The sequence below is a fragment of the Athene cunicularia genome, assembly GCF_003259725.1.
Source record: "Athene cunicularia isolate RWA chromosome 2 unlocalized genomic scaffold, athCun1 chr2_part1, whole genome shotgun sequence".
NCBI lineage: Eukaryota > Metazoa > Chordata > Aves > Strigiformes > Strigidae > Athene > Athene cunicularia.
Genome location: NW_020799095.1, coordinates 2,937,726 through 2,965,662, shown reverse-complemented (window position 1 = coordinate 2,965,662; position 27,937 = coordinate 2,937,726). Strand labels below are relative to the sequence as shown.

General features: G+C 45.5%; 1 protein-coding gene across 2 annotated transcripts; it reads left to right on the top strand.

Annotated features, from left to right (window-relative positions):
* On the top strand, positions 1-27,937 carry KIF9 (kinesin family member 9). Of its 2 annotated transcripts, XM_026842817.1 has the most exons (24): positions 1-87; positions 739-824; positions 2,473-2,617; positions 2,936-3,020; positions 3,673-3,775; positions 4,363-4,528; positions 4,664-4,770; positions 5,597-5,809; positions 7,604-7,687; positions 7,808-7,900; positions 8,635-8,782; positions 9,628-9,692; positions 10,795-10,872; positions 12,271-12,339; positions 12,774-12,878; positions 14,217-14,272; positions 15,672-15,762; positions 16,825-16,955; positions 18,924-19,106; positions 20,978-21,186; positions 22,660-22,839; positions 24,840-24,955; positions 27,010-27,114; positions 27,726-27,937. In XM_026842817.1, the coding sequence occupies exons 3-24, from the start codon at positions 2,602-2,604 to the stop codon at positions 27,831-27,833; spliced, it is 2,511 nt and encodes an 836-aa protein (XP_026698618.1). In that variant the 5' UTR covers positions 1-87; positions 739-824; positions 2,473-2,601; the 3' UTR covers positions 27,834-27,937. The 2 variants fall into 2 exon arrangements, with proteins under 2 accessions (XP_026698618.1, XP_026698619.1); XM_026842818.1 differs by lacking the exon at positions 2,936-3,020 and having other exon boundaries at positions 3,675-3,775; positions 24,840-24,957; positions 26,967-27,114.

Genomic DNA, 27,937 nt, shown 5'->3' with positions numbered 1-27,937 from the left:
GCCGGAAGTGGAGGGTGCCATGGCAACGGCGTCCACAGTTTCGCCGCGGCTGCCCCTCGGCCGGGCCTGGCGGAGGCGGGGGCGCAGGTAGGTGAGGGCCGGGGGCTGCCCCCGGGAGTCTCCCCCTCCTCAGGGGCTTGTTGTCACCTGCCTCCCCCGGCAGCGTTGTTCCTACAGGCCGTATCAGCCTCTCCAGGCCTGGTCCCCGCCGCCTCTCCAGGCCTTCCCCTTCTCCCGGCCTAGACTCCCCCACACCTCGTCCCCTCTCCTCAAGGCCTCGACCCCCTTCTTCCAGGCTTCATCTTGCTCCTCCAGGCCTCATCCCCCCACTCCAGGCCTCATCCCCCTTCTTCCAGGCTTTTCCCCCCACCTCCAGATTTCATCTTGCTCCTCCACATTTTGTGTTACCCTGCCTCCAGGCTTTGTTTCTCCTCCTCAAGGCCTCGTCCCCCTCGGGGCTTTGTTCCCCCTTCCTCAGGTGATGTCTCCATAGGCCTCGCTCTCCTTCTCACCACCTCGCAAGATCTTGTCTCCCCACCACCTCGCCCCTCCCCAGGTCTTCTCAATCATGGATGATCCTTTCCCTGTCTCTACAGCCCCTGTGCCCCCCAGCCCCCTCTGAGGCCACCCTCCTTTGCTCTTGGCCCCAGCAAGTAGGACTGTGGGCTTGGCTGTGTGTTCCTAATTATCCCACCCATCCTCATACCGTTGTCCCACCTCTTCTGTCATCTCTCCTAGTGCCCCATTATCAGTGCATCGGTGTCACCAGCTGCCTTGCATCCCACACTCTTTGGTTGGTTTGTGCTGAGTTGGAAAGGCAGAAGGTAATTTGGGGCTGTTTCTCCACCATTCTCCTTGGGGCAGAGGTGGCCCTGGGTGAGCAGATGGCCTGGGGTACTGGGGTAGAACTGGGCTTTTTGTGTCTAACTGGGTGGATTCAACTCTCGAAGGATCACTGGAGTTTGAATTCTAGGGGCTGCCTTGCGGTCAGCCCCACAAAGCAGCTTTGCCTCCCCAGTTTGCCTCTTGTGTTTAGGACAAGGGGGAATGGTTTTAAACTGAAAAAGGGTCGATTCAGTCTAGATAGAAGGAAGAAATTATTCCCTGTGAGGGTGCTGAGGCCCTGGCACAGGTTGCCCAGAGCAGCTGTGGCTGCCCCCTCCCTGGAAGGGTTCAAGGCCAGGTTGGACGGGGCTTTGGGCAACCTGGGCTAGTGGAAGGTGTCCCTGCCCGTGGCAGGGGGGTGGGACTGGATGATCTTTAAGGTCCTTCCCAACCCAAATTATTCCATTATTCTATTCTATGATTCTATGATTTGGCCCAAGCTTTTGTCTGTCCATGGTGGATAAGCTTGGGTCTCTCAGGCAGAACTAAAAACCCCACTTCACTGCTCTGGGAACACATTTCTGTGCCAGTCAGCCCCAAAATCCCCATCTGAAATTTCCCTTTGGCACTAATCTTTGTGGGGGCACATTGACATCTGCCTCCATTGCAGAAATGACTGTGTTTCCATTAATTCCAAGCATAAATAGTCAGTTAGTCTTGAGACTAACTAATGGGGGAGTCCTGCTGACTTCAGCTGCTCTGTAAGGAGGGACCAAGGAAGTTGGGTTTGTCACCTTGTCATAAAAAGCTTCAAAGCCAATCACAGCCCTAGCTGTGAATTGTGATTTGCTTTGCTTGCTTGGTTTCCAGCACAAGTGCTGAATGATGGCTGAAGGTAGCAGCAAGTCTCACTCTTGCCCTTTCAACATTTATTGTTCGAACTGTGGAGGATGATTTAGTAGTGAAACAGCCAGAAACATTTTTTGTTACCTGACCAATAAACATGTAGTATTCTTCGCAGTGCCTCTATAAAAAATCCACTGCAGACAAAACGAACCAATTAAAAATCAGGTTGGCTGGATGCTTGTGGTGTTGCTAATGAGCTGGAGAGCTTTTGGTCTCCACGTTGTTGGTTAGAAGCCTGCCAGAGAGGTGTTTCCCTGTTTCCTTCTCGCCTACTAATGTTAGTAAATACTCCCAGGAGGAACAGATTTTGTCCCAACATCAAACAATGGCCATTGTTGCAGTGAGGAAAATTCCACTCATTTGGAATTTTTTTCTGTCTCTCTCTGATTCATATTAGAATTTTTGCCTAAAATTTTCCCTTGCTCCTTTTTCCTGCTGTGCTTCTTGCTGCAGCTCTGAAAAAATAAGGCACATACTCCTCCAACGCTGGGTTATATTTGAGTAGCAGAATTTTGTGATCTCTACCAATCCTGATAACCAGATTAGTAGCATTTCCATGCTGATTACTAACTTTAAAACTCTGTACCTGTTTTCATTTTGCTTATACCTGTGCTGCCCCTGCCTTTATTTCTGCAGTGCTGGCAAATATTTTGGCAGCTTTCTGTGCATGTCACTCAGGGGCAATCATTATGGTGATGTCTGTGCACTTCTTGATCGCTTTTTTTTTTTTTTTTTCCATAGATCATTTATTTGAAGACTGTCTCTGATACTGAAGAGATTATGGTCAGGGTAACCTAGCAGTATTTTGGATTCTACAGCAGGCATTGTGTTGGCATTGCTGTGGTAGTCTGGGAAAAGGACGAAGCAACCATGGTACCTTTACCAGGTAGTCATTCAAATGCTCACCTCTATTTTAAATAAACATAAGTCTTGCTTCAGCTCACATCTCTACATTTCTTGTTAGATCAGTCACAGTAGCTAAGGTGAATAAAAATGCTTAATATACAAGGGATACAATATTCTGAAAGTAGAAGTTGTTGCTAGATATTACTCAACTATTGAGCACAAGCTGCCTATAGGAGACAGCTGAGAGAAAACCTAGGATTTGCATAATCCAGGGATTTGAAAATACTCAGTGTATGATTCTCAGATGGGGCTTTAGCAGCTGGATGTATCCCCTGAGCCCTCCTCTGGTGGATTTTAGATCCTCTACCCTTGCTGGATATTGACAGTGACATTGAATTTGCATTGATCAGAAGAACAACACAAGAATCTCGCCAGGGGTTGTCTAGCATGTGACTTTTTTCTTGGAAACTTTAAGATCAGGTGTTCATGGAGAACTTAAAAATTTTTTTGTGTACAAGTGTAAAGAAGGGGTTTCAAAGATGTGAGAAATGCATATTCAGTGCAGACTGTAAATGAGGTAATTGCTGCATGGCCCTTTGCAGTGCTGTTGTGCTCCTTTAGCTTGGTTTCACCTGTAACATGTCTTACTAAAAGCCTCAGAAGCTTGAAACAAAGTTCTGGATGAAATGACATTACAAAACAGGAGGCTGTTTGTGCCTTCACACACAGAAAACACCAGATGAAAAAAAAAAACCCTCTCATATCCCTGCAATTATTTTGCTTTGCAAGGCTAGTAGGAAGAAAAGCTTGTGTTGCCAGACACTAATATGCCTGATGCACAAGAGGAAATCATGATCAGTAAGACCCTTCTCTTTTTACACGCTCAGTTTTCTGAGCAGAACAATACTGGAAAGAATTTTCAGCAACTGTTTGCCCACAGTTCCTTTTAATAAAGAAGAGAAACTGCAGCTGAACATTTGTCAACACTTTATTTTTAAGCTCGATTACTCTGTAACTTGCTTTTTCATGACAAATAACGTTACATTTCATTTTAGGGGATGCAATATTGTTGATTTTTCCTTTTATCCCCTCTCTAGTTAGGATGGATGCAGTAGAAAAGAGAGTCTGTACATTTGTGCGAGTCAAGCCAACAGCTGATTTTGCTCAAGATATGATCAAGTTTGGGCCAGACAACAAGGTAGAGAAAAAGACATTGCTGGTGTGAAAGCTTTGGAATTTGATTTCAGTTTTACCCACAGAAATGCAGAATTCTTCCATTCCTTAAGGCCATGCAGAACTTTTTGGTGCATGTTTCTTCTTGTATACTGTTCTTTGCACTGACAGTGGCTTGTGGGTTTGCACCAGCAAGTGTGACTGTGGAAAACATACTTCTGGTGATGCAGTCACTAGAGAAAATCCTCAAAAGGACTGGGGCTCTGACTGATCCCGGAGAAATTCCCAGTGGTAGCCATGATTCCAGCCTCAGAGTTCTCCCTGTGGTACAGTTTATTTCTATTCCCCCCTTATGGAAGTTCCTCCCTTCACCTTCTCTTGCTTAATTAATAATTTCCCTGGGACACAAAATCAGACACATCACTGAAAGGCAAACAGATGAGCTTAGCCCATTTCCTTTTTTATTAAAATACCACCAAGGTCAGTAAAAGAATTATTTCTGCTCCATTTCCTACTTACCTCCAGGCCTTCAGTGTTGGGATTTTTTAGACAATAACTGCTGAAACTTTTCATGGCTATTCAAGTTATCTTCATCTTTTTTTTGGGTTTCAGAGCATAGATATATACATCAAAAAAGATGCCAAGAAAGGAGTTGTGAACAACAGGCAGACTGCCTGGTCCTTTAGGCTCGATGGTGTCCTTCACAATACCTCCCAGGAGCTGGCTTATGAGACTGTGGCTGAGAAACTGGTGTCTGAAGCTTTAATTGGCTATAATGGTAATTTGTTGCTATTTTTATTATTTTGATGATAAGTGGAGATTTGATCTGAGGGAGAGATCCTTTTGCTGTTCCATTTGAGAGATGCAGAGATTCCCTCCTGAGTTTATTCTGTTGCTTTTTAACCTTTTCTAGGCACGATAATGTGCTATGGGCAAACGGGGGCTGGTAAAACTTACACCATGATGGGAGCAACTGCTGACTACAAGCATCGAGGAATCATACCCCGAGCTATACAGCAGGTACTGGATTTGAAAAAAGACTGGAAGAAATGACAAGGACATCTCTTGTATCAGCTCATAAAAGTGTTTTAACACAGTGAATGTGTGAATGTGTTTTATGTTGATCTCCACCAGTCCTTTTTGTTGTTTTGTTTGTTTTGGTTTGGTTTGGTTTTTTTTCCCCTTCATTTTATCTAAGTGATGATTGTCAAGGAAATAAAGGAGCTTGTAAAACATAGTTACTCCGTACCTTTGTTTTACTACACTGTGACCTTGTGCACTGATAACAGTGACGTTTCAGAGCATTGGGATGGTGTTGGCTTGAAATATTTGGTGCTCCTATTGCTGCACAGACACATTCCTGTTCAGAGGTGGAAGTTTACTACTACTTTGAGGAGGCAAGGCTGCTTAACTTTAGGCAGAGATACTGCAGAATGCTCTCCACTCCCACCAAGCCAATTAAAACACACCGTGAGGGGCTGACATAACACAAACAAACATCTTTGTTTCAGATGAGAAGAATTCTGCAGTATGCTTTATTGTCGTTTGCAGAGGTTGTTCCTCTGTAATTCCACTAGCTCACATAAAGTACTTGCTGCTTCCCAAATGTAAGCAGGCTTTCAAAAGTGTTGTTTTCAAAACTATTGTTTTGCAAAATCGCGTTGAAACCGGTGACTTAGCCTTGTCAGCCCTCGGGCAACCATAGCACAGAATTAGCTACGCACAGGCAGAGGCACTTATAACTGCTCAGAAAGTTATAAATAGCTTCTCTGGAAAGCCATAAATAGCTAATAATTCTGTTTGTTGAACTAGCACTGCCGCTGACAAACTCTTTGTCTTTGCACAGGTCTTCAGAGCATCTGCACATTCCGTCAGGGTCCGTATATCCTACCTGGAAATCTACAATGAGACCCTGCTTGACCTTCTGTCCCCCACGATGAGCAGCAGGAACTGCGATGTGCCAATGGCTGTAGTGGACTGCCCGCAGGGTGTTTATGTGAAGGGCTTGTCTATACATTCTGTTAGCCATGAGGAAGATGCTCTAAATCTCTTTTTTGAGGCAAGAGAAAAACAATATTACACTTTATCTGTTATATTTGTTGGCTTAGCTGAGGGAGGAGGCAGTAAAGCAGGATTCAACCCTCTTTGTTCTATTTCTTGCGGATAGAAAACTGGTAACTCTTTGTAGCCCATGTTCTTGCAAGGAAAGTGCCCCTGGCACAGAGATTCTGGAAGATCTCCATGGAGAAAACCCTGTTTTTAGTGGGCATCAGAGAAAGTGAAGTGATGGAGGAAATCTATTGGGGTGAGACCACAGAACGTAGAAGTATTGGAAATTCCAGGCAGCACCAAAATAGCGAAGGCAGCCACAGGATCTGCTTTGGTTTAAAAAGCCTTGTCTGAAACACCAGCCACCTCACCAGCCCCTTCATCAAACTGACATCCCAAACAGCCGAAAAAACTTGTTTCCATTACCCTGGTTGTCATGTAAGGGTGTCAGTGAGGGATTTGGTACAAACTGTAGAATATTTGGGATCTTTTTAGACCCACCAGCTGACCGACACTGGAATTTCTTCCTGAGAAACACACCTACCTCTCCTAGCTATGCCAGTGCTCCAAGAAAAGAGTTTTACCAGTGACATCTTTGGCAGAGAGTTTGGTATGGTCATGGCACAGGTATCCTTAGTCGGATTTTACATCAGGGACGTTCACCCAGTGGGTTAGATTTGTGGAGAGAGTTTCCTTACTTATATCTGCACCTTTCTTTTGCTTGTGGGTGCTTTAGTTTGTAAGGAAAACATGAATAAATAATTGGTTCTGTGTGCAGGAAGCGTATTCTGACCAGGATCCAGCTGGTGTCCTTAAAATCTTTCACTTGCCTTTTTAATAGTGGGACTGTCTTGTCCTAAGCTAAGCTTCCAGGAGCTCCCGTTTTCTTTTTAAAGAGTAGAAGGATGATGATAATGCAGCTTAACTTGATCTCTGTTGACAGAATAAGTGCAAGTGATGCCTGGGGATCTGTTCAGGTCCTTAGATGAGCTCTGCCTATGGTTCTGGTTTCACCAAGAAAGCTCCAGGCTCTGAGGAGGCTGCCCACTACACTGTGACTATTCATTTGTTGAGTGGGGTTGACAATATTTACCCAGGGATCTTCACCCTCCTTCTCGCTTTTGGCTTTACACTCCCTAGTGTGGAGCCAGTCGCTGACCTTCCAGCTCTCAAAGTTCGTTGTCCTTTGAGACCCAGGCAGACCAGTCAGCTGGGAAGCCCGTTGACAAGTTCATTTCTGTGCTGTGGAGCCTTCTGTTCCCTTTTCTGCCTGGCAGCACAACTCCGTGATAGACTGGCACTCCTAACAAGCAGTTGCAACATCATTTTCAATGTTGCTTGCTTTTCCTGTAAGCAGGGATAACAAATTTCTGGCTATCATCTACATGTGAGTTTTCTATGACATTTAAAGCTTGGCGAGCTCTTTGGTTTTCTAGTCATCAAGAAACTGAAACAGCCAGGGGGGTATTGCCTCTGCACAAGGCTTGCCTGACTGTTTCTCAGAAAGCCACAATTCTGTGAGCTGAGCCTTGAGGGTGGAACTGCTGATAATGTGGTCTCTGGTGAAAGGCATTATTACAGTAAACAGTGACCTTCACCAACTGCGCTGTGAAATGCTTTGAGAGGTCTTTGAGTAAGAAAGTGAGGAAAATGTGGTGAGCTGCTGCTCTGACTGCTCTAACCAACTGAACAGTGCTACCAAAGAGTGAACCAGTTCGTTTAACACTGTGGATTTATAATTTTCCTGTGTTCTACCAACATAGAAGTTTAAAAACAATGTCTTTAATTTGGACTTTGTTTGCAGGGTGAGACCAACAGAGCGATAGCAGAGCACACACTGAATAAGAATTCATCCAGATCCCATTGCATCTTTACTATTTATATTGAGGTAAGAGCGCCAGCAGTTTTTCCAGCGACTCAGATGGCTGAGGATTTTTACATGTCTGTTTTTTACTATATTTCAGTTTTGTCTACTGTTAAGTACAGCTTATATTCTTTCCTCCCTCAGTCTCGTTTCAGAGTTTTCTCAGATGTCAAATGCGTTAACTCTAAAATCAACTTAATAGACCTGGCAGGCTCGGAGAGGCTGAGCAAGACCAGAGTAAGTCATGGAATAAATATTTCAGTGTATTTCAGTGAATCAATGGAGCGGAACTGAAATTACAGGTTTTCCCCACAACAGAATTCAGCCTGTGCTAAATAGGAGAGACTGACAAATTGTAAGTCCCATTAACACATCAGAGGTGTGTTTTTTGCAGTTGTTGGCAGCTGCTGTGTGTGTTTCTGAGTCCACATGTATGTGACACTCGTCCTGCGTGTGCCTTCCAACCTGACCCAGGCTCAGTCAGTTAATATGAATCTATAATTCCTCCACAAAAGAAAGGGCCAGAGGCACCAATGATTAAGACGAGCAACCTCTGGTTTTCCTCTTCATTCCATGAGTGACAGTGCAAATTCCCAACTTTTAGTCACAGCAGGCAAAACCCAGCCAAAACCAGGACATTTCTTAGAGCATTAGGGCTCAATAACTGAAACCTCCTCACGTCCTGTTTGACATTCTATATTGGTCAGGATAGAAATTGCATCAGCCCTGTGACAAATATGATTTCCCCTTTGGGAAGGAAAGCCAGTGGTTGTGGCAGACTTGTAATGAAAAAAATGAGGTCTTGGAAAACTCAAACTGAAGAAAGCTCTAGATGATGAATTTATTGGGTCTGAATTATCTCCTTGCCCTTGCAGCTGAGCAGTTGTACCCTCAGTGAGGAATATGCTCTTTTCTGCAGTTCGGCCAGAAACACGTGTTGTGAAAATTTTGCTTTTTGATCTTCATTGCAGTCTGAAGGGCAGGTTCTGAAAGAAGCCATGTACATCAACAAGTCTCTGTCGTTCCTTGAGCAACTCATCATTGCCCTGGCTGATCCTAAGAGGGACCACATGCCCTTCCGGCAGAGCAAGCTCACTCATGTTCTCAAGGACTCACTAGGTAAGAGCTGTGCATCACAACAGCCCCAAACAGTTACTAGAAAATAGTGTTTCAGTGACCATATTGAGTCCTAGGGCCATAACATATAAACACACGGAACTCGTCACCATTCAAAGGATGTCTGGTTTTCCTTATCAAATAAAACAGCAGGTGCAGGAGGCAATACAAAGCCCACATTGATCAAGCCAGTATAAATTCACAACACCTTAGTTAGAATACTTAAAAAAAAAAATGCCACCAAAAGACCCCCAGAATGCTACAAGCCTTTTCAGATGCTCCTGCTTTAGCATCGGGCTACAGATGATAAGCCCAAAGCTGTGGTGCATTGTGGATCCATGGGAAAGGCTTATGCCCTCGGGATGCAGGCTGGAGACATGGGAGGAGAAAGCAGCTGAAAACAGGCTGTGGACATCTGTGGGGAGTAACCAAAGTCATCAGAAATGAGATTGATGTTTGAGGCATTCCCAGCACAAGTCTTGTGTTGCTTTTAGGAAAGGCAGTGACTATGTCCTGCCACGTTCCCTGCTGTTACACTTAGGCCAAGAGCTTTTTAAATCCTCTGCTCTAGTTTTCCTGATTTCAGGCTTGCATAGTTCGTGTTCCCACCTTCTTACTGCATCATCACCACATGAGAAACACATTTTACCTTTATTCTTCAGTCATTCTGTGCCACTGTGGTTCTGTACCCATGGGAACTTCAGAGGGACAGTTACACACTGGTTGTGTGTTGTTTCTTTTCCTCTTTTTCATGTCAGTACATAATATAATACATTCTAGAAAAGGAAACAACAAAACCCCCCAAATTATCTTTGCTTTTTTTTTTTTTTTTAAATTATTTTTCCCAGGAGGAAACTGCAATACTGTTCTAGTGGCAAATATCTGTGGGGAAGCTGCGCATGTGGAAGAGACTGTAAGTTGAACTAATTTCTACAGAATTAAAGTGTTCTTCCTGCTACTGTTGCAATTGGCCATAGATGGGTTTAAAGAATATTCTCTGGAGGGCTATGGCAGGAGTCCCAGAGAAACACCCAGCCTAATTCATCAGAAATATTGGATAGCTCATCTTATCTCAAAGGCTCAGTAAACAGATTGCTCTCACCAGTCTGCTTTGTGATGCAAACAGATGAGTGGTAACTGGCCCGGGGGAGAATGAGAGCCTGAAATAGAGCAGGCACAAGCAGCTAAAATCTAAACACAGTGGATAATGTTATTATTGTTGGTTCAACTCTGTGAACATGTTTGAATGGTGCATCACATAATGAGGTCAGTGGAATTGCACCAGTTCACATCAGAGCTGAGCTGGCTTTCTGCTGGTTCAGGAATCAGGAGTAACCTCCTAACAGTAAGGGTTTTCAACCTGTGAAATAATGAAATTGGTGAAAGTCTCACTGTGTGAACTGGATCAACTTAACCACATCTGTAACACAGAGAAGAGAATCAATTTGCTCTTTGCCAAGAAAGTTTTATGTAGCAAAAAAAAAAAAAAAAAAGACCCCAGACACCCGTTATGCAGTTGTCTTCAAAGCAGAGTTGTTTTTATCTTCTCCTCCTTGTGTCTAGACACTTCAATAGTGTCTAGAAACTTGTAATACTACTGAGGAGACAGCTGCTATATTTTGCATCAGGAGGAGGATTTTCAGGCTGCAGGGTCTTATTCTCAAGAGACCACAATTACAGGAATTAAGCTTGAAGGCCAGCGATGTGTGATTTGGAGTTTTTAGGATGTGTTATTTGATTAGAAATGGGAATGGATATTTCTGAGATCTAATTATCAAAGATCTGTCCACAGGCAGAACAGAAAATACAAAGACATCATCTAAAGCTGGCTCATCACAGACCAGTGAGCACTAGAAGATACACTATGCAAATGAGAAATCCTACACTGCTCCCTGCAGTTAAAGAGCTTTTGTATTTCTGTGTTCTGGGATCTGATACGATTAAGTAGTAACAGATTATGAAAGTTATATCCCTGCCAATATCTCCCTCAGTTCCTTCAAAACTCTGTTTTTCAGTTGTCTTCTCTTCGTTTTGCTACCAGAATAAAATGGATCACAACAGAGCCAGTCATCAATGAGACATATGACCAAGAGGTATGGAGAGAATGGGAATGGAAGATGGCATGTTTTCTCTGGTTCATTAATATTTAGGATAACAACTTTAAAAACCAGAGGAGAATTTGGTAGTTTAATGAATCGCCACTCATCAGCCAAGCTGACACTTGCTATATTTAGGTGTGTGATAGTACAGATTAGTATGAAACTTCTTTTATTGGTATTTAATTAGAGTTACCTTGAATATGCTAGAGGGTACGGCCACGCAGATGGTTATATCTTCCCTGACATGTGGTAATTCTTTCAAATGCATTCATAAGAGTCCTAAATTTTTCTGATAAGATTCACCTCTTAGCAGAGATACTGTGTTGTGGGCTACTCCCCTGGTATGCAGGGAAGTCATGTCCAGTCCTACCTGGAGCTTTACACAGGATTACCCCCGTTGCTGCTGATAACAGAACATTTTTGCCATGGTTACAAAAACTTGCTTAAACAAGGAAATAATTTAAAGAAAATTATCATAGTATTTTAGATGGCCTGAGTGCACTTTGACAGCTGAAACAGAGCCAGCAGCAGTAAATGCTCTGTGAAGTGCTGATAGCCCAGAGAACAAGTTTAGAATTATCTGATCTGTATGTAACACATGTAGTGTGCAAGAACCCGGCTGTATTTCATGGTCTGAGCTCACTGGCAAGAAGAGAAACAGCTGGGGAGTTTCCTCCAGTAGCTCCCAGAGGCAGCTGTGCAACAAACTGTCTTTTCCTCTTCAGCCCCTTTCATTTTTGTTGAGATGTCTGGAGTGGAAAAAAAGAGTAGATGAAAGTGGTGTTTAAGGAAGTTGTTAAGAAGCAATTGTGCTTTGATGCTCAACAGGTCACTTAAAAAGCAGCTCAGTATCCAATTTTCACTGAACCCCAAGAAGATTTATGTACCCACACATTTCTGGAAACACATTCTAAATAGCAAATGCTTGAAGATATTCCATGTTATTGAGAAATTCAATCAAATAGACCATAAGAGACTCCCTCCTCTGCTAATATCAGAACTCCTACTGAATTCTGAAGGAAGGGTCAGAGTGGAAGCCTGCATGCTGCTTTTCTTTTAAGATAATATCTCATAGTCCAGAACTTGACAGCCCCTACACTACCACATCAGGAAAGCATCAAATTAAAAACCAGGTGGCCCCTATTCTGACAGCTTAGGCAGAGTCTGCAGGCCATTCACCCAGGACACTACAGAAGCTGTCCTCTTGGAAGCTAATCAAAGGCAAAGGGATTTCCAGACCCACTGCTTCACTGACGCAAACCTGACAGTGAACCCTGGGGGAGCTGGTACACAGCTGTGATGTTCTCTAGCAGCCAGTTTAATGCTGCTTTCCAGCAGTTTTTTTCTCCAATAGCATTTAGACATTTGCTCACCCTTTTGTTTTCTTGCTAGGGGACAGTGAAGGCTTTGGAGAAGGAGATTATTCTTCTAAAGCAGGAACTGGCCTTGCATGACAGCTTGGTAAGAAATAGGAATAGTCTTAGATGGGACCTAGTTAATGATCTTTGATTTGCAATAGAATCAGTTAACTCAGTGTTCATTGTGGCTGTATTCTTCCTTCTGCTTCCAGCCCTGTCTCTTGGGGTTTAGGCAAAGCTCTGAAGATCCCATGCAGTGAGACTGTGTTGTAGCTTCAGTCCCCAACCACTGTAGATGTTTTTTTTCAAGCTCTTGAAGCCCTCTTCTTGTGTGATTGAAACACGAAGGGGAATGTATTCCTTTCAGCATGCTCCTAAGTCCTCTGTCCTATTGACTCAGATGATGAGAAGTCACAAGCAGAAATTAAACAAAAGGCTTCCCCGGGTACAGTAGAGCAATGTCAGGTGCTCGCTGGACTAGTACTTGCTTATCTTTTTGTAATTCACTGATACTCAATTGTTCACCTTTTTTCTTAGGTAAATCGTTCTTTGGTGACTTATGACCCTCTGACTGACATTCAGAAAGCAGAGATTAAGTCTCAAGTCCATAATTACCTAAAAGGAGACATTGATGAAATTGATGTAAGTAGCTACCTATTGGAGAAGGACTTAAATACTGATTCCATCCCATTTTAATCCAAGACAGAAGCAATGAAAATGTCTTCTGAAGAGGCTGTCTTTAACCCCCAAAGCACTATAGATTTATAATTTTTTTTTTTTTTTTCATGTTAAGGACTGTCTCTTTGTTTCCATTTAATTTTTTTCTTTTTTGGAACCTTGAGGACACTTCACAGAATCAGAGAATCATGTAGTTTGAAAAAGACCTTGAAGATCATCTAGTCCAACCATTTTCCTCAGTCCTGAAACACTTTGAGTTGGTTTATTTGGAACTTCTTTCAAGAATTAATGGCAAAATTTTGCCTTGCCAGTGTCAAACTAAATTTTTGTAAGGTGTGTTGCCAAAATGTGTCCAGTCTCTTAGGGACAGGTTCATTAGGGCAGGGTTTCTCAACTTGAAACCACCCACTGACTGCAAAATGATTGTGAAAAGAAACAGCAGAAGTCCTTCATACACAAATATTCCTGTGGGGGTGAACAGGAAAGAAAAAAAAAAAAGTAAGGAAATGAAAGTCATAACTGCACAGTCAGAGTTACTGTAAAGTTTTCATTGGTTGTGAACAGAAGCCACTGTGACAACAGTGCAGAAGTTGCTGGCAGACTGTTTTCCAAACAGTTGGATAACCTTTTAGATTAAACAAAAACACTTGAGACACTGCCTCTCCTTTTACGTATTTGTTATCTTCTCTCAAAAGTGCTCATGTCCTCCCTGCAGCAGGCAGGACTAGAGCGGAATAAGGGCTTATGTGAAGGTGTTTTACCAGGCCTGCACAATGTGACGTGGGTGGGTGTGGAGTAGGGAAGGCAGAGAAGGATGAAAAATGAAAGACTTTCACAAAGGGAAGGATGTCTTCTGCTCATCACCTCCAAAACACAGATAGCAGCATGGCTCCACTGCACTGATTTGTTACCATGTATAAGAGGACTAAAAATAGTGCTCTGGGACTTCCAAGTACCCAGCCAGTCCTGGGCAGCAGTGAACAGAGAAGTAGCATCATATTCCACAAGGTCAGCAGATGCCATCTGTGTAATTTTAAAATTTTTTGTAAATAATTAATTACCTTGATGGCTGTGCGCTCACCACAGTCTATCAGATTCCTCTCTCGTTAAAAATCTCAGAGTGAGCAGTGTATCCACCTGCAGCCTGACTCTCAGGGGCACAATGAAGGTAACTCCCCTTCAGTGTGGATACCCCGCAAGTGGAAAGCAGAGTCCTCACAGTCTGAAATATTTGAAACGGTACGGCTGACCAGAGCACAGAAATGCTTACCTGTATCTTCACTCTATACATCTCTCCCTCAGATAGTGAACGTCAGGCAAGTCCAGGAGGTATTTAAGCAGTTCAAGCTGACTTTAAGGTAAGATATCCAAGGTTGATGCATTTCACAGTAAGGTTTAGAAATTCCACCAAGCTTTTGTCTGCGATATCACACTTACCATGACATCTGTGAAGAATCGTTATGAAATACAGGGAATGACTTGTAACTGAAAACACAATTCTGGACAAATTCTGCTGGCCTTTGCACACAAAGGCTATTGCCTCTAACCTTCCGGTGCTTGTAAGTCACGTGCAAAGGGCCCTGATGGTAAATTTCACTGGTTAAAAAGTCTGCTTGGCAAATACACCATCACTGAGCATGAACTGTGCAGGATCCCTCGTCACAGAGCATATCACCATAGTGCGAAGCAACCAGATCAAAAGAAAAATCCAACTCTGTAGGATGAGATGCTATGAACTGGTCTCACCACACCAGCATCTAAAAGTCATCAGATGTACTTTTTGTTTTTTAAGAGATGATGTCAAAGGAAGGTCATAAAGCACTTTGTAGAGACTGATTAGAGGGCTTTGTGACTATTTCCAGGGAGGTGCTTGCTGATGTGTGGTGTGGGATGGGAGAATGTGTGGAAGAGGTTATTGAAAATCTCACCAGTGGATGCTGAAAATTAGTTTTTAGGGTGAAGGATGGAAGGTGAATGTCAGGCTGGAAAAAAAAAAATCCTAAAAATGAGGACAAGTAGCTTCCATGTCATGAAATAGAAGAGAATAAAGAACAATAAGGGTATTAGGGGCAACCCACCAGGCTTTGCAGCAGTGGTCTGGCTGGGCAGTAGAGATTTCTTCTCACAAGAGTGACATTGAAATACTGCTGTAAAAAATCTGCCTGTCCTCAAGAAACTTGTATGAACACAAGTGTCTGTGGTATATCATCAGACTGGGCAGTCAAGCTTTGCTGGGACCCAAGACCAAAATGGGTTTCATGGTAAAATTTTCCCTGATTATTATCTTTTTAACTTGGGACTCCTTTTATTGTTCTGAAAGAACAGTCTTTTTAACTTGCAGATTCTCTAACAATTTTCAGTCTTGTGGAGTGTATTTAAGCCTACTGACGAGGCTTTACTCATTCCCTTTCAGTGAAAAAAATCACTCAGTTTGAAAATCACTAGGTTAAAGTAAGGTGATGGAAATGAGCAGAGGTAATATTATTTGTTCTGGACCATTAAAAGTTTATGCTAAGTATTAAAATGGCCATCAAAAAGCTTCCATATCTAAGAGGCCTAAGGGACATTGTAGAACAAGAAAGGAAGAGGAGAGTGGATAAAGGTTACAATGGTTATGGGGAATAATAAAAGGAGCAAGGTGGGGTGTTTGTGAATGAGTTCAGAGGGAAAGATGGTTTTCTTTGGAAATCTGATATTGGCAGGTATCACAGGTTTTGGCATATGAACACAATGGTAAGGGGTTGTTTTCTCCCCCAGTCAACAGGAGCATAAAGTGGAGGCCAGATTACGAAGCAAGTACACTCTGATAGACAAAAATGACTTTGCTGCTGTTGCTGCCATTCAGAAGGTAATGCCTGGTCCTTGAGCCTGGCCTAGAAACTATCTCAGAATTTGTTCCTTTGCTGCTGAAACGTGAATTGCCCCAAATTCTCAACTTTTCCCCGTTGAAATCTGAAGCTCAGAAATGTTAACAGAATGAACGTGTCAAAAAACATGCATGGAGCACAGGTGCTCCAGTGGCATTCCTGTTGGTGGAGGACTAGGCCCATTATCTGAACAGAAGAATTTATTCAATGGGAATGAAGAAAATACAAACTAGAAGGTGACCTGTCTGTCAATTGTAGAAGGCAGGGTCAGATCACCTGCCTCTGCTGAGATCCCTCTTAATCCTTTATAATTCCTGGAGCAAAGCAAATATATCGTATGTAAACCATAAATTCAGATGTGGACTCTATCTTCCAGTTTATTTTTCATTACTTATTTCCATCTGCGAAGTACTTTCTGTCCAAAGTGGTTATTCACTTGCTTTGGTTTTACCCAGTAATGTGGATAAAATAATGATTATCTTTTATGCAGAATCATATACTCGTCCTGTGGCTTAACAGAAGATGCTTTGAATTTTTTGGAAGAAAGGCACAAGGGAAAATGCAAACTATTTGTATAACAGTGAAGCACATGGTCTCTAAGAGACCTATTCAAGTCTTTATTTAAAGAAGTGGAAAACAGAACCAAACCTGATTTAGATAGATTTTAGGGCTTAACAGCCCCTGTTTTATGGCTGAGGTGATATGAAAAATTGTATAAAAACCAGTTGTCTTACATATCTTCATTAAATGAAGACTGCTGAGGGTGCTTTTATTTCTGTGACACTAAACCCAAGTTATTGTCCCCCTAAGTGGCTGAAACATTTGGCATATGAATTTGAGGATAATTTAGGGTCCTCTTTTAGTTTTCACTTCATTCTTATAGATGTGTTTCCCTGAAATACTTGGTAGTGCCTACAGATTTCTGGATTAGATTGTACAACAGGATGGAATAGCTGCTGGGCAAGGGCTGTATGGCTTTCGTGGCCTAGAGAGCTACAGATCTAATGCTTCCTGGTCCGTGTTTTATTTTTTCCTGTTCCCAGGCAGGTGTGGTTGCTGTGGATGGCCATTTGGTGCCGGAAGAGAATGGACAGCATTTTGGGACTAGAACTGCTTCTTTTTCATCCGCACATGGTGGGAAGAAAAAATCCAAGAAAAGCAATGAGCCACCCAAGTGAGTTTAGTAGCCAGACAGCTCTCCCTTGTGTCTGATAATGTGTCATGGCTGTGACTGCTTCTGTTCAAGGTGTGAGGAAGGCAGAGATGAAGTTGGCTTAGTGACTATGTGGAAGTTTTGTGTTTCCTCATAGTGCTGGAGGGGTCTGTGGTGCCCTGATGGCCACCAGTCACACGTCAGGAGGGTGCCAGGGGAATGCGTTTGGCCAGCAGACACAGCCTGCAGCTTGGGGAGGTGCAGCTGGAGCTGTCTGGGAGAGAAGGATCTGGGGGTTCTCACTGACAAGCAGCTGAACAGGAGCCAGCAGTGTGCCCAGGTGGCCAAGAAAGCCAAAGGCATCATGGTTTGGATTAGAAATAGTGTGACCAGCAGGAGTAGGGAGGTGACAGTCCCCCTGTTCTCTGCACTGGTGAGGCCACACCTGGAGTGTTGTGTCCAGTTTTGGGCACCTCAATACAAGAGAGATCTCGAGGGGCTGGAGCGAGGGCAGAGGAGGGCAACGAGGCTGGGGAAGGGCCTGGAGGATAAATCCTGTGAGGAGCCATTGAAGGAGCTGGGAGTGTTCAGTGTGAGGAGGAGAAGGCTGAGGGGAGACCTCATCACTCTCTACAGCTCCCTGAAAGGACATTGCAGAGAGGCTGGTGCTGGGCTCTTCTCACAGGGAATTAGTGACAGAACAAGAGGGAACGGCTTTAAACTGCAACAGGGGAGGGTCAGACTGGGCTTGAGGAGAAAGTATTTCCCAGCAAGAGTGGTCAGAGAGTGGAATAGGCTGCCCAGGGAGGGGTGGAGTCCCCATCCCTGGGTGTGTTTAAGGGTCGTTTGGATGAGCTGTGGGGGGATGTGGGATAGGGGAGAACTTTGTAGAGTCGGGTTGAGGGTTGGACTCGATAATACTGAGGGGCTTTTCCAACCTGAATGATTCTATGATTCTGTGGGTAGATCTCTCTTATGGGGAAGATTTACTGTAAATGTTTGTCTCCCATGTCTGTTACAGATGAGCCAAGACCACAGAGGGCTGGGCAGGGTGTGAGCTGAGAACACAGAGGGTGGGCAGGCTTTGAGCTGAAGAGCTGGCAGGCAGCAGAGACTTGAGAGGGAGAGGTGGAGATTTGAACATGCAGGCAAGGGGAACAGCATCAGAAGATGTATTAAACCTGCAGCTTCTCTTTAAAGGGTTAGGCAGAAGGGGATCTGCTAAGTGAAAAGGGAAGAAGGAACAATGGGTAGAGGAGCAGATAAGGAGAAGAGATTTTGAGAAGGGAAGGGGGAACCAGTGATTGGTACTGATCCCTCAATTTATAGAAGTGAGGTCTCTGCATTGGCAGCTTCTACAACTACTTCTGTGGCTGAGAACATTCGCTTGGTTCCTCCCCGATGTGTCCCCAAAGTCCTTGTGTCAGAGAGGAGAGGAACCACCAAGGCTTTAATATCCATGTGACACAGGGGACTCCTCTGTGCTGTTCATTTTTTTAGGGAGGTGGAAGGAGATTTGGCAAGTACTTTGCTTTCAAGTCACACTATCCCCTGCAGATGAGGCTGGTGATGTTTGTGGAGGTGAACAGAGAGAGAAGAACAGAGACCTAGGCTTGGTTTAGATGTGGGGTTAATTAGATCCTAGGGGATTCAGTCTGTAGGTTCCTCTGAGAGTTCTCCTGCCTGCAGGTGTGCCTCAATCCAGACAGTGTGGGACTGTTGTCCTTGTGACCCTTCTCAAGTCCAGCCTGGGCTATTGTGTAGTATTTGCTACACAGGGCAGTCCCCCTACTCCAGCAAGGAAGGATTTGTGAGAACAAGGCTGATCTTAGTCCTTGTCAGTAGATATTTCACTGCAAACTTTGGCAGAAGCTACATCAGACCGCTACGTTTTGAATCAGCAGAGCTAGCATCTGCAGTATATTTTGGTTCCAGTTTCCTATAATGAATAAATTAATTAATCTGGTTCACCTTTTTCCCCCCTGTCAGGAAGGAAGGAATCTGGACTTCTCCTTCTGGGAGAGATCTGGGTGGTGTTTTACCATCAAAAAGTCAGGTAATAAATTTCACCAAGGATCTGGATGTGAAAGAGGAAGCAAGGAACCCGGATACAGCAAATATTGACACAGAGCTCTCCAAGCCAGCTCCCATGGAGGATTCCCAGCGGCCCAGGTAAGCTTTCCCTTTGCCAGAGGGTTGTTTATACCAGCGTGATTGCATTCTGTTCCACTACTACAGCTACCTGCCTCAGAGTAAAGAGATTTGCAGATCTTCATGGCTCAGATGCAGAAATACACTGTGTGGACACCTTGGGTACCAAAGTATGTTAGTGGCAGTCATCTTCTCCCTCTGCTTTGAGCTCTGCCCTGGCTAGTTTCTCTATTAATTGTAAAGTCTTTGAAAATTGCATCACTCTTTACCCTTTGGTTAGTAGTATCACAGAATTATCTGGGTTGGAAAAGGACCTTGAAGCTCCTCCAGTCCAACCATGAACCTCACACTGACCGTTCTCAACTCCACCACATCCCTCAGCGCTGGGTCAACCCGACAAAAAGTGAAAGTGCAGAGAGACCTCAAAACCCCACACAGTTGTGAAGATGGGTCAATAGCTGCACAAGATCATGGCAGGAGGTGCCAGATCAGACAGAAGAGTGGAGAATGGCCAAAAATTGAGCCGGTCATCTTGTGACAAGAATTTAGCATGGGAGGGCAGCGCTGAATTGCATTTCATTCTGGATGGGGTAAAAAATGCTCAGGGTATTGAGACAAAGATGTCTTTCCAGGAGGATGTGCTCAACAGCATGAGGCTGTTCAGTTCAGAGTTGCTCAGCCAGGACCCCACACAAACCAGTCTGGACACCATGTTTCCCAACAGCAGCCATTTTTTCTCACCGAGAGCTCTCCAGCTACAAGCAATGTAGCTCTGAAGCATTATGAGCCTCTCCACTGCCTGTGCTGTGGGTGACCAATCCTTGCTTGTTCCTGCCTCCCAGGGAAAGCATCACAGTGAAGCTGTCCCAGGAGAATTTACTCCTGAAGCACCTTAACATGTTACCATGTTCCTCTGTGCCCTCTGCATGTGTTTTACTATTGTTCAAAAAGTCCTGTGGCTGGCTGGGAAGGCTGCTGCTGCAGCTGCAAATGGCACAAGCCGAAGTGCTTAAAGTAGCTCAGTAGCTGGCTGTCAGCTGCAGCTGTGGCACTCTGCCCAGCGGCCTTTGTTTACAGTGCTTTGCCAGCAGTTTGGCACAGAAAACAGCCTCACGCAGCCTTTGAGGAGTTTGAAAATGCCCTTCAGAGTTCAACCAGGGGAAGGCAGTAGGCAGAGTTTTGTTTTGACTGGTCTGGACTGAGGAATGTGGAGACCTGTAGCTACCTTCTGCTCACCAAGATCCAGCCTGCTCACCAAGACCAACCTTACACAGCACAGAGCAGCATGTGTGGGAGTGTGACGTTCACCTGAGGGACTCTCCTTTTGCCCAGGCTGGTTTGTGGTGAAATAAGAGCTGGTGTTGATGGGGGCACATTTGCATCAAAGCCATTTCATAGAAACATCAGGATTGACACATGCCGCTTTGAATTCAGTCTTTCTAAATAGGAAAGACTTAAAAGCCATGGGTGGCAGCACTGTAGAGCCAGCCAACACATGCAGCTATGGGATTTGGTTGGCAGAAGCCACTGGTCTGTGCTGGGAATCCAGTGAGGAATGAGCAAAGGCGTTTCTGTTTAACAATAGGGAGGAACTATTCATTTTTTCTGCAAATCCAGGCTAATAAAGGTCCACTTTCCAGGGAAAACTGAATTCTGAGGCATCTCCTGAGGAATGTGGTTTCTATGTAAATAACTCTTCTGGGAGAGGTACTGGGGGAAAGGGGGTATGAAGGTTGGCACAGAGACGGTACCAGGGTGGAGCTCACACAGCGAGATCCTCAAAGGGCCCACGGAGATGCCATCAGCTATGGCTGCTCCCACGTGTCATGCTGCAGGGCAGAACAAGCTAACCTCCCCGTGTCTGTGTGTGTTTTCTTTGAATTCTGTTGCAGCTCCCCTCCATCCAAGCCAGTGGCATTTAAGCAGTTTAAGGAGGAGTGCGGAAGTGAGATCAGCCGCATCTTTAAAGAGAACAAAAGCATCCTCCTTGCCAGGAAGAAGAGAAGCAATACAGTAGCACAGAGGATTAACTTCATCAAGCGGGAGATGGAAGGCATCCAGGAGGCTCTGGAGGCTCAGAAGTGGGAGCGGTGTCAGCAGGGTAAGTCGCTGTGGCCAGTAAGAATCTGACAGAAGAGAGGAGCTGCTGGTTTCAAAGCAGTTCTGGTGGTCAGACCACTAGACCACCACTGCTGCTTGCCAGGGCAGTGGGGTAGGCCGGATTTTATGCCCTAGCTCTTCCTTGTGGTTTGCCATCTGAGTCCTCCACACTTCAGCCTCCTTGAATGCTACTTGGGCTTTATGCTGGTGAGGTGAGCTGCAGTCTGGTGAATTCCTCGCCCCACGCTTTGATGGATTAGGCAGTGTGCTGCTGACAGATGCAGGTCAGAAATCCTGAGTAGCAGTGACATCTCCCTTACTGTGACATCTCCTACAGCTTGATCTAGATTAGAGTCTGGTTTATGCAAGTCAGAATCCCAAACTTTAAGGTACTAGAGGAAAAAAGTGGGGTCAGTGCCTTCTTACTTTGCTGTGGCAAGATGTTTTTTAGGTGGAATATGCCTGGATGAGACTAGGTGGTGTGTCAGGCTTTGTGCTCCCTGCAGCAGGGCTCCCAAGAGACAGTGCTGTTGCATTCTGCAGAGGAGTGGAGAAGAAATGCCTCTGGGTGAGGAGAGAAATCTGAAACAAATGGCTTTAAGAGCAGAGTGGTCTAGAGTGCTCTGCATGTGAGGGCAAGGAAGTAGCAGTGTGGTCCTTGCATGCAGGGAGGACAGCAAAACAACTCAGTTCTGTGAAACTACAGACTTAACTATTGCCAGGCAATTAGCAGAAAATAAGAGAGAATGGTCAGCAGCAAGCAGGCCCTGACTGGTGAGTGAGGGCCAGAGTCAGACCCAGAGTGCATGAGGCTCTACTGGTTTCCATTTCTCTTTCTGTAGAGACTTTTATGACCATCCCATAGGGTCTGGTCCTGAAGATGCAAAAAGCTTGTTTGCCTACATGATGAGCAAATCAGCTTGAGTCCATATCAAAAGTGAGGCTCTGTCTCCATGGACTCATTGCTTCTTTTGGGCCTTTGCTTTTTATCATGACATCTACCAACTGGTGGGTTATTGTGGGTGCTGGAAACCACAGGAACAAAATGCTTTGAGGGAAACCAAGAACACAAGATGTTTATCACAGGGAAGTAGCACTGGCTGAACTGTCCCTAAAGGGCTGACCAGCCCTTTGTCTCAAACCCCCTTACCATGGCTGCCCAGGGTTTTTTTCAGTACCCTACAGCAGGCTGTCCTGTGGGTGTCTTTCTGCAGAGCCTCATCCCTCCTCTTCATCTGCACATGTCCCAGTTGTGTGGGGACCGATGTCTGAGCAGGTTCAGGAGTTCAGCAGTGATTTCTGCCCCACACCACTCCCAACACTGTATTTGCAGAAAGCCTGTCTAAGGAAATGTCAGTTGTGTGGTTAACCTCAGTATAACTGGGTAACTACTGTGTGGTTCAAAGTATAATGACTGTTCTTTGTCCCTCTCCACCCTCATGAGAAACCTTAGTTTCCTTTTCTTACCCTCCAGGAGAATATGTTGATGAGAAAGGACAGATCATAATTGATGAGAAGGAGTTTTCACTCATCATGAAGCTGAAAGACCTGAAGGAAGAATACAGGTCTGGCTATGCTGAGCTGCAGGACCTGAAGGCAGAAATCCAGTACTGCCAGCACCTGGTGAACCGGTGCCGGAACAGACTCATTTCAGGTACTGCCTCTCCAGGGCTGTTTCTGAACAGCCTCCAGTTTAGCAGGGGTGCTCGACAGCACTCAGCACTGAACCACTTCACAGACATGTCGTGAAAAATAAGCCAAGTCCATCATCCTCTTGTTGTCCTTTTTCTTATTGCCTTCCAGGCTTCTTTTTTATTGATGATTGGGGGTGTTTTTTGACATTCCACTGAATTGCTGCAGATTCTTTCTCACAGATAATGACATACTGCTCCGTGGTCACACCACTAGATGGAATGCTGTGGGTCAGAGCCTTTCACAGTGAAGTTGACAATAATCATAGAGTGTTAGAATGGTTTGGGTTGGGAGCGGCCTTAAAGATCACCCAGTTCCACTCCCCTGCCGCGGGCAGGGACACCTTCCCCTAGCCCAGGTTGCCCAAAGCCCCGTCCAACCTGGCCTTGAACCCTTCCAGGGAGGGGGCAGCCACAGCTGCTCTGGGCAACCTGTGCCAGTGTCCCACCACCCTCACAGGGAAGATTTTTTTCCTGATATCTAATCTAAATCTCCCCTCTTTCAGTTTAAAACTGCTACCCCTCATCCTGTCCATACACTCCTTGATCAAGAGTCCCTCCCCAGCTTTCCTGTAGCCCCTTTAAGTACTTGAATGCTCCCACTGATGGCCCTGGCTCTCACCCTTGATTTAATTTCACAGAAATGGCAGCTAAGGAACTGCACTAGGCCAGGGCTTTGGCTCTGGATTGCAGATGTCTCCTCTGTACCCCTGTGAGATTCGGGTTCCAGTGCTGCAGCACAGGTGCCTTGGCAGGAAGCAGAGCTGGGTCGTTTTAGCGTGTTCTTCACCAACACCACCCTCATGGTGGTGAGTCACACCTCTGCTCAGGGTGATCCTCGTGGTGTGCTCTGCTGCAGGCCACTGGGTTTGAGACAGTGGTAACGGAAGCACAGTCCTGCTGTATCCCCAGATTTGTCCCATATGATGGAAGACAGTAGGTGTAGGAATGCCCAAGTCCCCAGCATTTGGATGCTGTGCACATGGCAACACTTCTTTTTTACAGACTTGCCAGAGCACAACTTGTATCCATCAGTGCATCCCACGCTGAAAGACATACATGGCTTGCTCCAGGAGACAGGGCCAAATCATCATTTTGCAGAAACTTTGCCACTAGTTTGCATTGATTGGATCTGGGTTTGGCATTTTTTGGGTGCTCCAGATGTTTGCTGTCTGTTGAAACATCCAGGCATGGACTCACTCAATATCCGTGTCGTCCCAGAGCAAAGAGGTCATTTCAGCTAAAATTGGGGTAAAAAGTCAGTGGTGTTGCATCATGCCCAGACTGCCTAGAGTGAGCAGGGCTCTGTGTTTAACCTTGTTTGTCCTTCGTGGCTCCCAGGACAGAAAGCAGCTCCGTTCCTGGGGTCCCTCCTGGGCAGCACAGCCTTCTCCAGGTGCTCCCTGGGAAACGTGCCAGAGGAACAGAGCAGAGCATAACCCCTCCACAGCAGGGGGCTGGGAAATGCCCAGGATTAATCCGGGCAGAATTCCTGCTGCACTGCAGCACCTGCTGGGTGTTATCACAGGCTATTACAGGATGGAAAAGCTGTGCTGTTTTAGCATTTGGAATTGAAATCTGACCCCCAAGGGTGCTGAGCACCCGAAATGGCTAGCTCCGGGCTGGTGGCTCCATGTCCTCAGCATGCAGGAGCAGTGCCATCTCGTGGCCAGCCACCTCTTGGGCTGCACAAGCCCAGGGGTCTGTGCCCAGGGCCAGCCACCGTTGCCCACTCACCTCCTAGTGCCAGCAGCAATGCCAGCTGACAGCCCTGTCCTTTTTAACTAACTTTTCTAATAGTTAGAAACTCAGGAGTGTGGGTGGAGTCCTGAGGTCCCGTCTGAGAGTTGGAAGAGCACCGGGGGCCCCTCTGATCGGTGGGCAGGGAGCCAGAAGCAATCCACCCTTGTCTCCTGGGTCATTACAGCCCTGTTTATTGCCCCCTGCTTTCTTTGCTTTGCAGAGTTTGAGATCTGGTACAACGAGTCCTTCCTTATCCCCGAGGATGTGCGGGAAGCTCTGAAGCCCGGTGGCAATATCAGACCTGGAATGATTCCCATGAACAGAGTCATGTGCCTGGTGAGTTGTTCTGGCAGCTCTGCTTATTCTCCTTGCGAGCCACACGTGGCACAGTTAATGCCTGTGGGAGGAGGAGAGCACAGCAGCTCTCCCCCTTTCTCTTAAGCAGAGTGACTGGTGTTAAAACGCTATCTGCTGTGGTGCAGAGAGCAACTATCTGGAGATACATCTTGTTTTCACATTAGTTTTACCATTAAGAGGCTAAAATAGGATGGAGTGATTGAAGTACCATCATCTGCTGGCTTTCAGTAATCAGGCAAACTGCCCAGAGGTGTGAGGCGTAGTTGGGAGGCTTGTTCCCAGGCTGTATGATCTGCAATGTTTACAGCTGAACTATTGTGTTTTGTGTTGTGGCAGCTGGTACTTAGCCAGCCCACTGTTTAGAAACCACCCCTTTGGGGTACCCGGGGTCTTTTGTCATTCCTGACAAAGCACATTTCTCATTTACCAGACTTTTTTGCATTATTGTCCTCTGAAGTCAGTCCAGGTTTTGCCCTTCCTTGCTAAATGTCAGCCTCCAAACCTTCCCACTGTTTGATAGGAACATGGTGGCTGTCCTGCTCATTCTGACCTAACACAGCCAAGGGGAGAGACCCCACTCTGGCTGGGGGGGGGCAGCAACCCTTTGTTTGTAGGGGTGTGTGTGCCCCCTTTCCAGCCAGCGTGTAGTGGGGGACAGCATGGATTTAGCTCTTCGTAAGGAAAACACACAAGGAACTCTTTTGTCTCCAGGTGTCTGATTAATTTGACTGTAAAGCTCAGTGAAGCATTTCCTCTACTGCCTTCTTGAAAGACATGTGAAGAGTTTTAAAGCTGATCAGAGACAGCTTCTTCCCATCCTACTGAATTATTTCCCTTGAGGGTATAAGTAACAAACATGATGTGAAGGAAAAAAAAACCCAAAACCCAGCGAGTTTACTTTGTAACAGAATGTTGTGATCTACCAGAATGTGGAAGATTTCAGATACAGGTGCAGACCTGTATAGGAAAGAGCAGAAAAACCCCCAACCTAACCCAAACCACTTTGGATAAAGCCTGATGAGCTCAACAGGAAAACCCTGACCGCCTGCATGGGTCCAGGATGTCACTCTTTGGGGAAAAGAGGAAATCCATCACTAGTCACTTTTACTAACTCAAGTTACTCAATGTATTCATAGAAACTCCCTTAATGGTCGCCAGCCCTGGATTTCTTATCATCACACCAATTAGAACCCCAAAGATGAATGAAACATGCCTTTGAGCAGCGCTTGGCAGCTGTATCAAGTTGTTAGTGTTAGAGGCAGAAATCTTCAGGCAGAGGGTAAAGTCCCTGCTCATGTTGCTCAGTGCTGGCTTCTCCCTTTGATCCCTTTACTGGGCAGTTCACTGCAGCTTACCAGTGAGTGTCACTGGTCATGCTGGGGCCCATACTAGTCCAGGAGGCGACCACCTCATTTTTCTCTGGAGATTTGTTTCCTACTTAGAACTATTTTCCCTCTTCCAGACCAGATCTTCATTTACTGTTCTAATGCTTTTCTCCAGAGTGTGCATCTTTTACTCCTGGCTCAATTTGGTTTGGCCACCTGAATTCCCACCAGAATTTCACTGTCGCCTGCTGATGAACCACTGCAGAAGGTGACCTAAGAATCTGCTAGAGCTATTCTCAAATCTGGCATGAAAATGTTATATACAAAGCACTATCTTAAAAAATTGTATTTCATTCAACCCGTGTTCTTCTTCAGCATGCTCCTGCCTTCTAGATGGTTCCCTGGAGAAGGTGGGCACTGACATCAGCAGGCTGGGCTCGGGGGGGACCACGCTGAAGCTCAGCCTCCCTTCATGCTGAGATTACCTCGCAGCAGAAAGGAGACTGGACTCCGGGTAGTTAAGGTAGTTAAAACTTCCTCTGAGGCTTTCACTTTCAGATGAATATTGCTAAAAGTCTTGCCCGAGTCTGCTCACCCAAGGTGTGGGAAGGGAGTACCTCTGGCTTTGCAGAGATTGTTCAGTTGGTTGAGCTCTGTGTCTCGAGGTGTGTTTTTCACACGGAGCGGGGTCTGTCTGTCTGCTGGCAGGAGGAAGACGAGCAGGACAGGTTTGAGCGGATGCAGGAGACAACGCTGCCAGCCTGCCCAGCTTCGGTCTCATTCTACAGGGCAAAAATGAAGATGGATCAAAAGGTAATCCCAGCTGGGCCCCGTTCCGTGTACCCCTGCCGATGCGCGCTGGGAGAGCGATTCTGTGCCTCGCTGCTAGGTGGGGTCTAGGGCTCTTGGCTGTTTTGGCTGTAGCTTTTTGAAAAATGCTGGTTTGGTTCTGCAGCACAACTCTTTGAAATGTTCTTTGCCTCTGGCTGATGTAAAGGCCCCATCCCAAGCTGGTCTTGTGCTAAAAAACAATCTCAGCACTTTTCACTTCTAGTTCCTTCCTGGCAAAGGCTCACCGTAAGATATCACTGAGGCCCTGAGCTTAGCAGGACTTCAAAAAGATCAGGTGTTTATGAGTAACAGGGCTGCACAACTACAGCAGTAAGCATTTTTAAGGAAAATGTCTCAAAACCAGCTCTTTAGTGCTTGGGAGGAGAATTTCCCAGGGCTCCTTGTGCCCTCCTCAGGATCTGCCACGGGCAGTGCAATGCTGGTGTGATGGGGTCCATTTGGGCAGTTTTTTCCAGCACCACTTGGGAAAGTGGTGTTTGGTTTTTTTCCTGGAAAAAAAGCTTTTACAGGTGAGAATTCAGCTCTGAAAACTAAGTTCATATTAATGATTATTTTTGGCTTTTTGTTGCCAGCACATGTACACCAGAACTATGTCAGCCCTGGAGAAAATACACAAGAAACCTGGGCTCATCACAGCTGGTGGGAAGAACAAACCCTTGTCGTTTCTGCACGTCACGTAGCAGATTCGGGCTGAGCCTGGAACCCAGCACTCAATAACCAACGTCACCTCAGAAAGCGCCTTGTGTTCATGTCCACAATAGATTTATCAAAAATAAACAGTAGG